The following is a 17,786-nucleotide window of genomic DNA, read 5'->3' as shown; positions in this document are numbered from 1 at the left end:
CATTAATATGTGATCATCCAATACAAGTAATAGCACTACAAGGAAGTAGCCATTACCCAAATAACAAACGGCAGTTGTAATCTGGATCTTCAGCTTTATAATTAATAGAAGTGGCTCCTGGTATGAGAATAATGGTTCCATCACTAGTTTGCCTGTACCAGGTATAAATGCTTGACCCCTCAATTCCACCATAATATTGGCCTTCTCCTTGGTACATTTCTGAACCAAGGTACTTCATGCATACATTGGAAACAACTGGAAGTGCTGCATGATTAAGAAAACAAGAAAATTTAAGAAAACAGAATTCAAAAGAGACTAGAAAGAAGAAGTATATCTATCAAATGAATGACCTGCCATGACAGGATTGCTGCCAACGGAAATTACTGGAGAACCTCGTTTCCCATCATCACGTGTAGGTACCCAATTAAGCATCAAATAAGAGCCAACGTCTTCGAGTGTGGGCGTATACGTCCTTTTTTTCAACAAATTCATTCGAAAAAAAAAAGGTTATTAGAGCGAGACAGCTAAGAGCAGAATTAACCAAACTACTGAACATGAGAGCTTACATATTCGTTCCAACAACTACGAAGTCCCCGGTAGCACCAGTCACATTCAACATGTTTAATTCGTCAGGTTTACACCTCGTTCTATACCAAACATACTCCGCGTTACCTTCCTTTCCACCATAATAGGATTTAAGAGGAATAATCTCCTCATCCTCAAGGCAGTCAGGAATAACAAGCTCAATACCCTTGGGATCCGCTGTAAAGCAGCAATAAAAAAGTATCAGCATTAATTAAAACAATAGGAAATATCCATCTAGGATTTGATGCATGACTACTAGAAAGTTGAAATTAAACTATCCATCCAAAAAATTCAGAGCAGCATGAATAAGAATGTAGGTTCATTCTGAAAGGGAGAACATTAGAATGTGTTTGTCGGTTACTAAATAGGACGCAATGGAAAAAAAAGATTCATGCAGCCGACCCCACTTAGTGGGATAAAGGTTTTGTTGTTGTTATTGTTGTTGTTGGTTACTTAAACACCAACAACGGGTACAAGCAACACAAGAAGTTATCATCAATGGAATATTTTGTGACCTCTTTTGACGGTAAGAATGGTAAAACAGAAAAAATAAAATCACTAATTTATGTTAAAAAAAATTCCCAATAAAGAGCATCAATCATCTACAAGCCTGATCTCCCAAAAGACATTCTTTAATCTACCTTAAGAAATATTCCTAAAAATACTTTAGAAAACATCCTTACCAGTAGAATAAGATGATTCAGACGAATAACTCTACTCAACAAACCAAGCTCCAATTTCAAGGCCTAAGCATGTCTGAGAGTCCAAACTGAATACTAAACTCATTTCATCTTCCTTCCTAGAAAATTATTTTCATGCCGATATAGAGCCTGTAAGATTTTCTTCCTATTTATGTTTTACATAAACATTGATTGAGACATGTCTATTTTTCATATATCCTAAAAATGATTGAAATTACTTTTATAAAATTCTACATTTCATTTCAATTATTTTGATATATAGACCAGTAAACATAAAAAACTAATCATAATAGCAATTATTAGTTCATTTCTCATTAAAATTATTTTTTCAAGTTTTTATTAAATTTACAGCTCACATAATCAATTAATACTACAGCAGGCAGTTATTTGGACTATAAAGACGTCAAAATAACTTACATAGTTACTTATCCATCCACCTAAAATCCATATCCATCTAGTACCCATTCATTCTCCTTTTAAAAACCAACATGTAACTCGCTTTAGCGGAAAACCGAATAGTACTGGCAAGAACATTTACAGAAATAAAAACAGATGGGAACGAAAAAGAGACGAAGAAAAAGTAATGAAAAAGAAGAAAGAAGAAGAAAAGAGAGATGAAGAGAATGAGAAGAAGAGTTGGAGAGATAGGGGAGCAGCTCGGTAAGGAAAAATAGAAAAGAAAAATAGAAAAGGGAAGAAAAAGAAAGAAGAAGAAAGAAGAAGAAAAAAGAAGAAAATTTGAAATAAGAAAAAAAAAAAAAAGAGAGAAAAAGAAAATACAAAAAAAGAAAGAAGAAGAAAGAAGAAGAAAATTTGAAATAAGAAAAATAAAAAAGAGAGAAAAAGAAAATACAAAACAAAAGAGAAGAGAACTAAGAAAAAAAAAGAGAGTAATTCAAGTTAACAACCCGGCTCAGAAGTTTAGAATTAATAAGACGGGAATGAATGACCAGATAGTAGTTACACCAGCCTTACTTTTACAACAATCCAAAGCATTATCCAAATAGTCAAAAAGCCACTAACTATCAATACTTCTAAAACACTTACAAAATTTTCAGATTGTAACAATAACTTTTAATAGGAACTTAAAATAAAATATATTGTTTTTCTGATACCTATTTTTATTATCCCGTCTTCTTTTTCTCCATAACATCAATATTAATCTTTGTCAATATCATCTAATCATAAAAGTAAAAAAGCTATTTCTAAACCATAAAAAAGTGCTACACCACAAGAGCACTTAGATCGAACAACATATTACATGGCAGGAGCAACAATTTGAATCTATAGAAATTACCTCTAGAATTCTATCCACCTGGAAGATGATATCTGGCTAAGAAAACAGTGAAAATAATAGAAGATGTATATGATGTTTTCAATTTAAATTTACATAATATAATGATAGAAAAATTTAATAGAGGAATCACAATAAGTTAATTAATTAAAATCAAAATGAAAATGATGTAGTTATATTCTATATTAATAATGATAATAATATATTTAGATATGATATTAAGTTAAAAGTTCATTTAGAAATATATAGATTGTGATGTAAAAGAAATAAAATTGAGAAAAACCATAATTAATTAATATGATTAATAAGATAAGAATTATTTGTATATAGAAATAATAAGACTTACTTATTGCTTCAAATTAAGTAGTTTAAAATTAATAAACTAAAGAAATAAAATACTCATGTAGTCATTTAATTAAATCATTCACATAGAAAAGATATATTAAAGCTAATTTCAATTTAAATTTTTAAAAAAGTAGTTAAAAAATTTTATTAGAAAAAAAAGAAATAATAAAGTCTTGGCTTGTTAAACTAAATTCAGATTAAGCATAGAAAGTTTCTTTTAAGAAAAAAAAATCAGGTTATTTTATTAACTAGGTAAATGAAAGAGTATAACAAAGGCATTTAACAAAAATAGCTGATTAAAAAGAGAAGTACAACAGGATAATATAAAATAATTTGAATCATCTACCTTGAAGTGTAGTGAACATTAGAGAGTAATAATAGAATTTTTTCTAATTTCTATCCCTTCCAATATGAAGAATATCATATCTTTTATCTGTTAGGGAGTCAACACTATAAATCCTCCATTGAGAATCAGAATCCCGTTCTAATAAATGACTGTCATTTTGTTCACAAATTGGAAGATACCGGAGTTAACCCAAACAACAAGAAAATAAAACATTATGGTTGAATTAAAAATAGGGAGATACAATCTCACAAACTGAAAAAGAAATAGTAAAAGTCACGACACACGACTAGGGTGAATCTTAGGTGATGGTGGTGTTAGCCGCTAGGGGCTCCAAAAAAATGGCGGCAAATTGGGGAAGGTGCGGGACTGCACAGTCACGACACACGACTAGGGTGAATCTTAGGTGCTGGTGGTGTTAGCCGCTAGGGGCTCCAAAATGGCGGCAAATTGGGGAAGGTGCGGGACTGCAAGGAATTAGTGGCAAGACAATGTCAACTTGCTGTCATGTGCCACAACGAACCAGGATAGTTGGAAAAGATAGGAAATCAACAAAAATAGGCTATCATGGGGCGTGGGGATGAGGGGTAACAACAACGAGCTTCTAGAGGCGGTAGTGGGTGTGGGAGGGCAGATTTGCAATGTTTCTATTTACGGAGAGGGGAAGCGAAGAATCATGGAAGTGGAAGGGAAGGGATCGAGCCAAATGAAACGAAAGAGGGAGAAGAAACGAGAACATCGAGAAGTCGAAGAGAGGAAGAGGGAATGAATAATCGAACAGGGAGGTAGATGAGGCGAAGAATCGGGGAAACTGAGAATGAGGCCTATAACAGGGGCATGAGGGGTGGAGAGGGAGACTGGCTTGAAAATATTTGAAGATAATTCAAGATCTGCGTCCACCACAGTTTAAGAGAACTGAAGACCCAATTGAAGCAGAGAACTGGTTAGTGAGAATAGAGAAAATACCAGATAGTATGACATCTCCAGATGAAAGAAAGAGTACCGTTAGCAAAGTTTGTGCTAGAAGGAGAAGCCGAAAGGTGGTGGTGTGAGCAGCATCAGGACAGGTTAGGGGACATACATAACACGATGGTTAGTTGAGAGAAATTCGTGAAGTTGTTCAGAGAATGATTTGTACTCTTATCTGCTCGACGACAGATGCAGGACCGGTACATCAAGTTGAGGAAGGAGAGAAGACAATTATGCAGTATGAAGCAGAATTCACTCCACTGTGAAAGTATGCACCACAGTTGATTGCTACAGCAGAAGAAAAGTGTTACAGAATCCTTTCGAGATTAAAATATCTAGCTAGAAGGGTGGAGATCATTTATCAGCTCACTCAGAAGTGTAAGGAGATGCACAAGAGGAAGACTGCAGAAAAACATGTGGATCACTCAGAAGGGTCCAATGAGAAGAAGTCCAAGAATAATTCAAGCAGAGTTAAGAGAGGTATGCTCAAGGTATTGCAGTCACTTGTACTAGATGCAGAAGAGAACATAAAGGTGAATGCTAGATGAGTTATAACACTTGTTATTGGTGTCGTCAGCCTATCACTTAGCCAGAAGAACACTGAAGAACAAAAATCAGGTGGAACTCTTTCACAAAAGTCAGTAGGCAGGCAAAAAAAAAAAATTCAATAGCCTCAGCTCCTACATAGGTCAATCAAGACAACCGGTTCAACCTCGGGTATATTCCCTTACTCAAAGTTAGCATGAAGAACCTACTGCTGTTGAAGGTGATGAGGTCTGATGAGTTTGGTGTTTTTCCTAGCATGCTTCCTTGTTTCAGTGAATGTGTACTGTAATCCGAAGTATAGTTGAGTCACCTTGTATCGAGTCTTAATCTTTATAGTGATGAGTTTTCATGAATGAATCAATAGCTAATGTTGAATTGCTTAAAGTTTGTTTATAAATTTTGAGGATGAAATTTTCATATGTAGGAAGATTGTAACGGTTCTATTTATGGGGAGGGGAAGCAAAGAATCAGGGAAGTGGAAGGGGAGGGGTCGAGGCGAATGAAACAGAGTGGGGAGAAGAAATGAGAAGATTGAGAAGTCGAAGAGAGGAAAAGGGAACGAAAAGTTAATCAGGGAGCAAGATGAGGCGAGGAAACGGGAAACCAAAGGTTACTTCAAACTATAAGTGGGTGGTATAAGCATGTTTGGATCTATACATGTAGTATGGTGTTCTTCATCAGTAATTGTGGTGTTGGAAAGAGGATCGGGTTGCACCTTCTCAGCAGGGATGGTAGGTGGCGGATCTTTAGCGATATCCGACCTTAGATGAGGATGCAAGAAATAACAAATAGTAAAACAATGACCAAACATACTACAATGAGAGCAATAAGGAGGGTGTTGTTCTATTTCAACATTTTGGCAATACTCGTTGTGAGTAATTCCAATCCATACATCATCCGAAGCTGGTTGAGTGATATCTCTTCTAACTACCACCCAACAGAGTCTGGTGACAACAAGCGCAAGACTATTAACCTTGAGAGACTTACCGTAAAAAGTTGCTAAGGAGTAGAGAGTTTCCAAATTGAACAAATATAATTTTAACCCCGAAAACTTTATCCAAACAAGAATGATAGGGGACTCTGCTTTTGGATCAAAATCGACAATCCACTTCAGAATTTTTCATAAAACGGTTATAGATCTTGATAACTTTCGAGAAAAAATGCGAGTGTAATCGGCATCGTGAGAAAACTGAATAAGTATATGTCGACCGTTAAGTAAACTAATATTTCAATTGTCCAACAACTTCATAAAATCAAAATCTTTCTAAATGATCTCCAGTTTTGGTGGCCATAAAGAAATTTCCCCACTAGAGCCAGTTTTGGGTGACCATAAAGAAATTTCCCTACTAGAGCAAAACGCCAAGAAGACGCGAAAATATTGATTTCAATCTTTGTGAGAATAAGTGCATGCTTCCCATTTTTTATACCAAATTTTTTAATGAAAGTGTGATCATCAGTACCTTAAAGAGCCTCCTGGAAAGATTGTGAAACATTGCAGGACTTGCGAATATGAAAACCAGACTCTGAATCTGAAAGAGGAGCACGAGTAGGAATATGAAAGTCGTCAGCAAGTGCAGTGACATAGGAACGGATCGTCGAAGCTATATCCAGAGCAGCTAAAAAAAAGTGATCCTGTCATTGCCTTCCCAGTAAGCACTAATAGCTATTGTCTTGCAAGACCTTCGGGTAGGCGAGGGTTTCAGCGCAGCGAAGCGTCGCTACAGAGAAGGACCAGGCGAGGGTTTCTGTGAAGCAAGGCGTTAAGCTTGCCGGTGGAGAGGAGGCTTCGGGTCACTGTACGCCTGTGATCTCGTCATTATTGGAGGAATGAAGTTTCGAAGGCCCTCGCTTGTTGTGATTTCATCGGTTCTTGGTTTTGCTCGCACGCCCTCCCTCCCGATTCGATCGAGCTCACAAGCATCGGTGAACGCCGGAGCGCAGAGATAGAAGGGATCAACGTCCATGACTCAAATCTTGCAAATATCGAAGTACCATTTTCTCCACTAATAATAATTCCAATTTAGATAAAGAAAATTTAATATTTAATTAAATGGTTTGTTAAAATGAAAAATTAATTAAATATCATGTTATGCTAGATTTCAAACTTGGAAGAGACAACGTCAAGGAAATTTCAAGTATAAATTAATCATCATCAGTTATCAAGGTGAGTACTTTTATATTAAGAAAAGAGATTAGTACCGAACAAAGAATTAATTTATGTAATATGTTATTATAGGTGCACCTAAGGAGTAGACTAACCTGAGGCAAAGGATAACCGACGACACTGTTGAAGTGAGTCGTATGATTTTATTTTACAATAATTTTATTTATTTATGAATTTTTTACTGTATCCAGCCTTTATTTCTTTTGAAATGCAAAATTCTATGTTTCTTTTTAAAAGTTGAATATATGTTTTCTTTTAAAGTTTAAATGCAAGATAAAATAAATAAATATGATATATGCATACATATGGGAGTCACCCCTGGATGGTACTAGCAGAGGAATGCATTGTACTTGTGCACAAAATAAAAATGGTTGTCTACCTTTATGGTGGGATGAAAAAAGTTAAACATATATTTTTATAAAGTATATGTTTAGACGGCGACTCCCAATTATGAAAAGTGTAACCTAAATAACTGAAACAAAATTAAATTATTTTCTTTATTGCTCTCTTTTACTGCACGGAATTTTATTTTTCTTGCTCTATTACAAAAATATTTTAAATGAGAATTATGGTGATTTAAAACATCTACCCACTGAACAGTTTTAACTCAAACAATAGCTGCTGACGTTTTTACAGGAAAACCACTTGTAAAGTAGACAGGCCCCAGGGAGCACGTGTAAAAGCACCGTGGAGTGCAAGTTGATAGGTACTATAGTTTATTTTATTTGATGTTTAAAAATAAATATTTAAATATGAACGTTTGTTGTAAATATAAGATTTTAAACAGAATGACTCTTTTGTATTTTGAATTTTATTTTTGTGATGAAATGAAACTGCTAGATAGGTTTCCTCTGTTCGACCATCAGTTCCCACCTTAGTAATTTACAAGCTCACTAGATCGAGTCGTGACATTTTACCTTTAAATTATGATAATAATGTTGTATTTATTCTAAATCACTTGCATTCGTTAAGATACTTGTTACTGCAATTAGAATATAATTATTCTGGCTCATTATTCAATTTAATCATCTAGAAATGAATGTAAATGATTTGCATAGTTATACTTATGTACTACACATACATGTTATGAAAAAAATATTGGATGAAATTGAGAATTAAACGAAATGATTTATATTATGCTTGCAAGTGCAAGTTTGGCTATGATGGAACACCCCTTGATGGTTACTAGTGGGAAACATTAATGTATACGTGCACGTAAATGAAAAATGATATTAATATTGAAGTACCGTAAGTGGTACAATTTTTAGATGGTGTATAAATATTAAATGATATTGATATAAACTCTTTCAATAGCATGCCAAATGTTTATATTAATTTATAAAAAAACTAAATTGACATGCATATTATTCATTTTCGTTGCATTGATGTAGTTCAATAGTATGAGTATTCACTAGCTTTACATAGCTCACTATTCTTATAAATAATTTTTCAGGTATAATTAAATTATTAAAAGATGAGCAATGGACGAGCGGTGGTGCAAAGCGAAAGGCTTGAGACAACAACAACAACGAAGAGGAGGGAGGGGAAGGAGCTACAGTCAGAGCACCATATGTTCTGTAGGGTGGCTCTAGCAGGGTAAGAAGAGAAAGGCGATGACCTTAACAACAAAAATTTAGCAAGATATGTTTTGCACGGCGGCTCTAGCAGGGAAAGATGATGACGACAACAAAAGGAAGGATGCAAGGGCTGGGAAAGTCGAAGATAAATACCCCAGCGAGAACGAGCAATAGCCAGAACACTACTCGAACTCTTGGAAGTAAATCACCACCTCAGACAAGCAACGACAAAAGCATCACTCGCCTTTGGATAAAGACCTAGAAGGGAGAAAACGAGATGCCAATTACTATCCTGAACAAAAACACAAAAAAAAAAAACTAAACCAAATATACCAGAATCATATACATAAGCCCTAAATACCTTGAATTGTATCCCCTTATGGAAAGGAGGTGTCAAATCAGTGTGATAGAGCAGGACTCCCTCCCAGGTCTGGACCAGTTTGGTCCAGACAAAAAAAAATTGCGAAAAATAGTCTAGCGGTACTGTAGCTAATGTCGCAGCATTATAGCACACTGTAGCAAACGTCACGTATAATGCCTCCTAGGTAGCTCCCACATCATTGGAATTTGTGGTGCTTAAAGAATTTGAGAGGTATTCTGGATGTTTACAACAGCAATTGAAGATAGTAACATAAAGAGATTGAGAGTAGTATATTAGTTAATAAAAATAGAGGGTTAAGGGATAGTAAATTATTTTTATTGAATTAAATTAAACAAGACAAAAATAGACATATTAAAGAAACAAATATTTTAATCAGATTCAAGAAAAATAAAATAATAGCTTAATAAACAATAATCATAACATGATGGTATTATAAGTATTGCACCAAATGAAGAAAGCGATAAACAAATCTTCCAAAGTGAGAAATGTGTTTTTATTCTATTGCAATGAATTAGGTTTCCCTTACATTTAATGAATTTAATGATGCAGTCCTTTATACACATTGATAATGTTTGCATTAGTACAAAATATGAATTAAAATAATTCTCATTTCTTATACAATATCCATATATTAGCATACATGTCATTAATATTCTTCATATTTAAAATGATTATTTAATAAAATGACTCAAAAGATACTATGTTATTGGAAGTAAATGTCTATTGAGAGAAATTTAAAGAATACATTATATAAGAAAGCTTTGCATGAGCAACTTGAAAGATGGAGCCACTGCTTATATTAGTAGCTTGTGACACTTGTACACATACGAAAAAGAATTATCTACTCTTATGGGATAGATTTCAAAAAATTGAGATAATCATACTTTTTAGGCATCGTTAGGTAGTACTCCAATTACGGGTGTATTTAATAAAAACTTAAGGAATTAAAATGATGAGAAAAACTAAAAAAAAAAATACCAAAATGATTCTCGAGTTGATATTTTAATTTAGATTTTTTAATTGAACATTTTAAATATCATGAGTCTATTGTAACAAAAAATTGAACTTAATATATTTCATTACAATGTAATCAAATTAGCAAAAAGTCACATAAACCTATTAATTATAGAAAAACAACCCGCTCTAGAAAATGCATGATCTTAATCCACTTTTACCGTAGAAGAAAACATAATTAGAAAAATTAAATATACTAAAAATAAAAATAAAGAATATATTTTTTCTAACATTCCCTCATAATATGACTGACCTCAACTTTCATTTGTTTAAACGACAAGACTATTTTGGTCTCTATTTGAATAGTATGGAAACTGAAGCAAATTTTTTATATGATCAAGGACTAAAATGACCCCTCACAAAGATCCAAGGGACAATTTTGGCCCTTGTATCAAAAAAATGAGAAATGAATATATTCGTGATAGGGTTGGTGTAGCTCCTGTGACGGACAAAATTAGAGAAAGTCGTCTTAGATGGTTTGGTCACATTAAACGTCGACCATCTGATGATCCGATTAGGAGAGTAGATGTTTTAGATTCGACTTGTGTTAAGAACGACAGAGGTAAACCTAGGAAGACTTGGGCTTATTGTACTAAAAATGACCTTAATTTACTAGAACTAAATGAAAATATGACACTAAATAGGACCCAATGGAGAAAAAAGGATTCATGTAGCCGACTTCACGTACTGGGATTAAGGCTTTGTTGCTGTTGTTGTATCAATAAAATAAAAAGAAAATGTATGGCTATTGACTTTTATCAATGGGAAGTTACAATATACTTCAATTAAAGTATGGAATGAGAAACATTTAAATTTAAAATACAAAATTTTACATACATATTAATTTCTAGTCCTACAATGATTATAATTTATAAATATATTTAGGAGCTAAGTTGTTTAACTCATACAACAGCTGATGAATACTTTCTGGAAAATCCTTTTTAAACAAGATCAATGAAATGAGGGAGTTTGTTTATAGTTGCTGAGTATCAGGCGGAAATACATAATGTAATTAATTCAAGAAAAGTTGTATTTGAAAACAAAACGAATGAATTAACAAAATTTTAGCATATTTGATGAATCTTTCATGAATACAACAATTAATCAAGTTGGCTCATTTTTGGTTTAAAAATGTATGTTTAGTAATTTTTATAAATGTTATTAAATGAAAAAAAAAAAACGTTCAACTTAAACGTTTGTTCTTGCTTTGGAATTCCAAACTTTTGGGCCGAATAGTGACAGTATAAGACATTTAAGTATAAGAATTGAAAAGAAACCACGAGAGTAGAATAAGAGGCAAAAAAAGAAAAAAGAAAGAATAATGTGTAAGGTCCAAAAACCTCGGCTATGATTTATGTTGTCCAGCTTAAAGCTTAAGTATAAGAATCATTCATTATGCTCAAGTAATTTAAATCGCTTACGCTTCACATATACTGAAAGGCTCATCAGAAAAGATCTACAGCATTGGTAGTGAGGAAAGCCATATGTGCCACTTACAACTTAGGTTATAGAGAGAACCATAAATTAGTTTTACCTCAAAGAAGTGAAAAAACCCAACAACTGTTCTTACATTGAAAAGAAGGCTCCAGAGTAGGATTTACAACCACAAGAGTGAAAAAAAAAAAAATTCATTAGTATATTCATTAGTAGATGTTAGACTTCTTCTAGGAAGAATTAATATGACTTGATTTAATATCATCACTTAACAAGAAGCACAAACCAAAATAGAGGCTATTAAAAACATTAATATGTACGTCTTGATATCTATAGTTAAGTGATGATTCGACCAAGAACTTTAGGTCAATCTGGAATCACCAAGTTCCAACTCAAGTCTCGGGATATTCAACAGATAGACCTTATGATCTTTGGAAGGGGACTGATGCGACACATCTAAAATACACCAAATTTAAAGGAAATGAGCTTCATAATAATTAAATCACATATGAGCCCAAGTGAAACCTTTGTTTCAATGTGTCGGCACAAACATGAGCGCTAAAACGAATATAAGTGATAGTATTATTTAAGAGTCCTCGGAACAAGATATAATAGATCTTTCTTGAATACTTATAGAAATAACCTAGTATTTTGGCATCCCTTCTTAGAGCAAGCTGTAATAGATAACAATACTGAGTTAAGAAATGGCCTCTGGGGCCTAGTCAATTTTTTTAGATCTATTTCTTTATTTTCTTATTTCATTTTGATTCTCGCTGTCCATCAAACCATTTAATGGTTCATTGCAAATTATGCATCAACTAACAACCCATTATTTCATGTTGTGTGGTTACTAAGAAGGAGAATGTTGGTTTAATCATAAGAATTATAAACTACACCGATATTGCACAACCACTTCTGACTGAGTCGTGCAATATCAGAGATGTATCAGACAAGAACATTGCTCCGACATGTGTCGGAGATGACAAAAAAGTGTCCCATTTAAAAAAATTTTGAAAATCAAACACGGGTGTCAGACACTTGTCCTAAATTAATGAATTAAAAATTTATGAAAAATATTTTTAAGACAAAATTTAAAAGAATTATATTTTTAAATAAAATTCAAAGAAGATTTACTTGCATACCACTATAATTTATGTATTTACGTATCTGACACCTAAATTTAAAATTTTATATATTTGCCACCTTTTGGCACATTAAATGTGATATGAAGATTTGGGCGGAATAAATGAAAAAATTCAAAATAACGGTGTAGATATGTAAATACATAAAATTCGGTGCCAAAGAAGCCAATAATCATTTTATTTCTTTTAACGAACCATTGATTAAAATAACTTAATTTTTGTTATAATATAAAATAATATATGCTTATTTTTGTATGTCATAAATTAAATAATTAATTATAAAGATCTTAAGGGCCGTTCGGGATCATTTTTATTTTTTTTAATTTTTTCATATTTATATTTATGTTTTGATTTAAATTAAAGCATGTTTGATTTCCGTAGTTGTTTTTATAAACACACAAAATATCTTTAACATATTTTGATTATTTTAAAATACAATTTGATTTATTTTAAAAATAAAAAGTATATATATAAAAATTACATTAACTAAAACATGATACAAAAGTGAGGTCAAACGCACTCATAATTTTTAAAATTCAATGCAATTAAATTTCTTATTTTTTGTATTCTTTTAATAATTTATTATTATTATTATTATTATTATTATTATTATTATTATTATTATTATTATTATTATTATAATTTTTATTTTAGTGGTGTGTTCGACGTGTTTATGTATCCTATGATTTTAAAAATAGACGCGTCCTGTGTCCATCTTGCCTCGTGTTCGTGTTCATATCTGTGCAACATAGGACTACACTTTCCAAGCTCTTCAATACAGAATAATTTCAAACTTAGTAATTTAATGTTGTATCCTACAAAACTTAATACATGGAATGTACTTTTAGTAGAATTAGATCTAATTGCGGAGTTGTGACAAATGGTGATCAAGTCATTAGGAGTGAACATTTTAGATATCTTGGGTATATTGTTCAAAGTGATGGTGATAAAGATGGGAATGTTATTAATAGATAGAATTCAAGTTGGATAATTGATCAAGTTGGATAATTGAGGTTGAGGAACGCATCAGACTTAATATGTGATAGAAAAGTACCGCGTAGACTTCAAAAGAATTTTTATAAGATGGTGGTGAGACTGCAACGCTTTATGGCGCATAATGTTGGCCTGTAAATGAGAAGCATAAAATTAAGTTAAGGGTTGTTGAGATGTGAAAGTCGTCTTAGATGATTTGGTCACATTAAACGCCGATCATCTGATGATCTGATTAGGAGAGTAGATGTTTTAGATTTGACTTATGTTAAAGACAGAGGTACACCTAGGAATTCTTGGGCTTATTGTATAAAAAATGATCTTAATTTATTAGAATAAAATGAAAATATGATATTAAATAGGATGCAATGGAGAAAAAGGATTCATGTAGCCGACCCCACTTAGTGGGAATAAGGCTTTGTTGTTGTTGTTGTTGGTTGCTGAGATGTGAATGCTCAGGTGGATGAGTGGCTTTACACTTAGGGATAAAATGTGAAATGAATATATAAGTGAAAGAGTTGGAGTAGCTCCACTGACAAACAAGATTAGAGAGAGACGCCATAGATGATTTGAACAAGTTAAATCGACCTTCTAATGATCCTGTTACGAGACTACGCCATAGATGGTTTGAACACGTTAAATCGACCTTCTAATGATCCTGTTACGAGACTTGACATCTGTTAAGAAAGGTATCTGAAATAACTTAGGCATGTTATATAAAACATGATCTTAATTTATTACAAGCAAATGAAAATATGACGCTCAGTAGGACACAATGGAGAAAAAAATTAATATAGCAAACCCCACTTAGTGGGATAAAGGCTTGTTTTTGTTGTTCCTACAAAACTTAAAAAGCTTGCAAACACAATAAAGTTCCGCATAGTAATGCATGCAGCCTGCATGTTGAGATAGTCTGATAAGAAGTTCTTCAGTCTCCTAAATCACATGACTTTGTAATTCAATTTCAGCTTGATTTTGCATAACCTTATGCATATATTTAATATTTCTCCTAAATTGAAATACAAGTACTTTCACTTTTACTAACCTTCACGATGATTGGGGTCTAAAACCATCAAGACATCAAAACAGCTTACTAATGAAAAGCTCGGTGATGCAAATCTAAATTCTTATTTATTGGATACATAAATCATATGCATTGGCATTCATTTCACTATCCTTTTGTCATACATTTTTTCCATCATTAGTTTTGGATGCAGCAAACTTATGGTGATAGTTCCTATCAAAATGACATTCTCTAATATCTTGATATGCAAGAGTAAATCAACAGTTTTGTCATTCGGCATTATATCATCAAGCTTGATATCACTTAACTCAAGAAAATCAAGCTCAATATCTAAAAGCATAATGAAGCAGAGAGCTAGAAACATTTCAGCACGCACAACTAATTTAGAGTGATTGCAGTTCTTAATTGCCAGTATCACCAATAAAAATTTGACATGCAGTAACCATGGATTCCAGATTTGAGGAGAAAATGATGGTGTCATGGAAGATTATAAAAGAGTGAAGAACTAAAAGATATCATGTCTGTACCAGGAGAAATGGTGGCTGACATTAGACACTTTTTGGGGCCTCTCAATCCATCTTCACGGACAGGCGTATAAACAAGCTCAACCGATCTTCCCACATCCTCAAAAGTCAAATATAGAAACTCTACAAATTAGAAAATTCCATATCAGAACAAAATTTGTTTTACAAAATTTTAAAATTGTTTTCTAATGTCTCAAAAAATAATTTATGTGACCAACGTACTCAAATCTTTTAAAAACATAGAAATTAACAGGAACTAACCATCATCAGTTAACATTTCTTTAACACCATTTTCCTTTAACCTAAACCATTCATGAATGCAGTTTCCCTTTACCCTAAAACATGATAATCAACAATCAGCAACATCTAAGCCCTATGGAGCAAGACAAAATGGTAAGACTTTCTTAACATCCTCACCCGCCACTATAGGAGGCAACAAAACTGACACAATTCCCCTCAACCAGTGATCCAACAAATTCAAGTGAATGACAACATGGTGGACCTACCAAAAGAAATTATCAAAGTTCAGTACATTTAAGATTTTGTAATAATCAACAATGTTCGATGGGCTTACCAGGGACAATAGGACCAATATGTTCAGAAGTTACTGTGGGACCATGAGCCCAATCACTTCTAATTGGTTCACATGAAACAGATATGAGGAAACCAATATCACTGCATGATACCTTATAGGAAGCAGAGTTTGAACCTTCTACTTCAGTCACTGCACCATCAGGTGCCGTCTGCGAATGCAAAGCAAGTATATCATTAAAATTAAATATAAATATTGGCAAACGAACAGCCCACTAGAAAAAATACAAATTTTTAGCAAGAATTTGAGAAGAAACCAATTAATAAATAAATGTGATTTAAACACACAGCTGATAAGCACATTCACTTACCAGGAACCAGTGGTAAACAGAATTACCCTCTTCCCCACCCCAATATTTCTTTTCAGCATACAATGTGGTTCCTTCAACACCTTCACCAACTATCTCCAAGGAAAGTAACCTAGGGTTTCCTGCATGTTGACGTTTTGAGAAGGCAACAGAACTTTAATAATTAACAGTTCTCAGAATATGCTACCAAAGAATATTAGAACTTAATAAATTAACATAAAAGGAAGATATGAACAAAGATATGAACATGAGCAAGAAACTAGAAAACTAAAGGAAATCTATTTGAGATTTCTCAATTTAAAACTGTGCATGCAACTGGATGAGTAATGATTTCAAAAGTCAGCATCTCGATTGCGGATGATCATGTGGTCAAATTTGTTATGAAAACTTACTATTGGCTACAAATAAATAAAATATCAGGAGAAATAATAGAGCAAACACACAGAAATAAAGTAAAATAGATCACTATATGTCTAATGTTCAGCTTGTATCTGTATTTTACCTGGGAGAACTGGCTCAGGAGCCCAGAAGGTTCTGGGTTCACCAATAATACCATCATCACGAACAGGTGTGCATTTAAATGAAATAAACTTGCTAATAGCATCTCTTGTTATGCGATATTGTAAAGAACCTGATGCTTCAGTGATTAATAAGCCAGCAGTACCTTCTGCCTATAAATTAAAAAAAGAAAAAGAAAAAAAAAACAGACAAAAGGAGTCGTCTGTCTACTTATCATCATAAGAGCAATGACATTTCCTCGAGAGAAAATAAGTACAGAAACAAGTTTCTTCTCTTTTTCTAATGAAATTAAGTAGATATATTTGTAACCATCACCCAAACTAATGGGACATACATCATGAAGATACCAATTGAATAAGCTTCTGCCCTCGTGCCCACCAAAATAACCATATGATGCTGTCAAAACTTCGCCCTCACAATAATTACCAGTGATGGAGAGAAAATTTAGGCTCGGCGGAAGTGCTGTCAGAATAAGGTAAATCAATTCATTAGTTAAAAATATAATTACGACTGAAAAGTACATTGGAATAGCATCGGATAAGGTGTAGCCCCAAAGTAAATCATTCGCAGAATATTTGAAAAGCTACATTGGAGTTGCATGTAAATGCTGATCCAAATGTAGGTTGGGGGTGCATTATGTTTGAGTGCAGGCAATACAGGGAAATTCAAATTTGCATGGCATAAAATAAACTATAAAGAGTAAGAAAAAAAAATTCCAACTGATAGTTTTAAGATGCTGAAGTTTGGTAAAAGAGGCAACTGAAACAGCAAACATACGATACAAGAATAAAGAAAAGGGAGGTAGGAGGTAGAGAGGAAGAAAAAAGGAAGACCGTGTGTTTTTGAGACGGAAGTAAGAACAATCAAATGAAAAAATGCTAGAGCAATAGCGATTTCTTAATTCATTAACTCAATTACAAAACTCTAAGCGATATTTAAGAAAATAAGCATTATAGAAACAGGCAATACAATCTAAAAAAAAAAGAAAATTTTACCAAAATAAAATTTTGATTTTAAAAGTGAAGAATTCACCAAAAAGCAAACAATATCAACAACATGATACATTAAACAAGATTAAAAAAATAAACACATAAGTAATGATTAACATAAATTGGCAGGTCTACACATCCAGGATCAAGACGTGCAATGACCTACACCTGTCTGACCACCTTTGGAATGCTGATCAGATAAGTCAATCATCGGATGAGAAATGACAGGTCTACACATCCAGGAAGAAGAATAAGAATGACGATCTACTTGAGCTCAGGAATCTAAAGGATGATACATTGGTTACTACAAGCAATGGTACTCACCTTACTAATTTGTTAACCGAC

The 17,786-nt window shown here is 33.1% G+C and overlaps 1 protein-coding gene across 1 annotated transcript in view; it reads right to left on the bottom strand.

The window, feature by feature from the left end:
- LOC110028868 (187-kDa microtubule-associated protein AIR9) overlaps window positions 1–17,786 on the bottom strand; it is a gene marked incomplete at its 5' end in the record, with an annotated part of 130,671 nt that overhangs the window by 12,746 nt on the left and 100,139 nt on the right. Inside the window, 10 exon segments of the mRNA XM_020730893.1 lie at window positions 57–264; window positions 351–472; window positions 567–762; window positions 15,038–15,157; window positions 15,296–15,369; window positions 15,452–15,536; window positions 15,609–15,777; window positions 15,937–16,055; window positions 16,436–16,604; window positions 16,787–16,914. Coding sequence (XP_020586552.1) covers window positions 57–264; window positions 351–472; window positions 567–762; window positions 15,038–15,157; window positions 15,296–15,369; window positions 15,452–15,536; window positions 15,609–15,777; window positions 15,937–16,055; window positions 16,436–16,604; window positions 16,787–16,914 — 1,390 coding nt within the window.

The sequence above is a fragment of the Phalaenopsis equestris genome, unplaced genomic scaffold (genome assembly GCF_001263595.1).
Source record: "Phalaenopsis equestris unplaced genomic scaffold, ASM126359v1 Scaffold000535, whole genome shotgun sequence".
NCBI classification, from domain to species: domain Eukaryota; kingdom Viridiplantae; phylum Streptophyta; class Magnoliopsida; order Asparagales; family Orchidaceae; genus Phalaenopsis; species Phalaenopsis equestris.
This window is presented reverse-complemented; position numbering and strand designations above follow the sequence as displayed.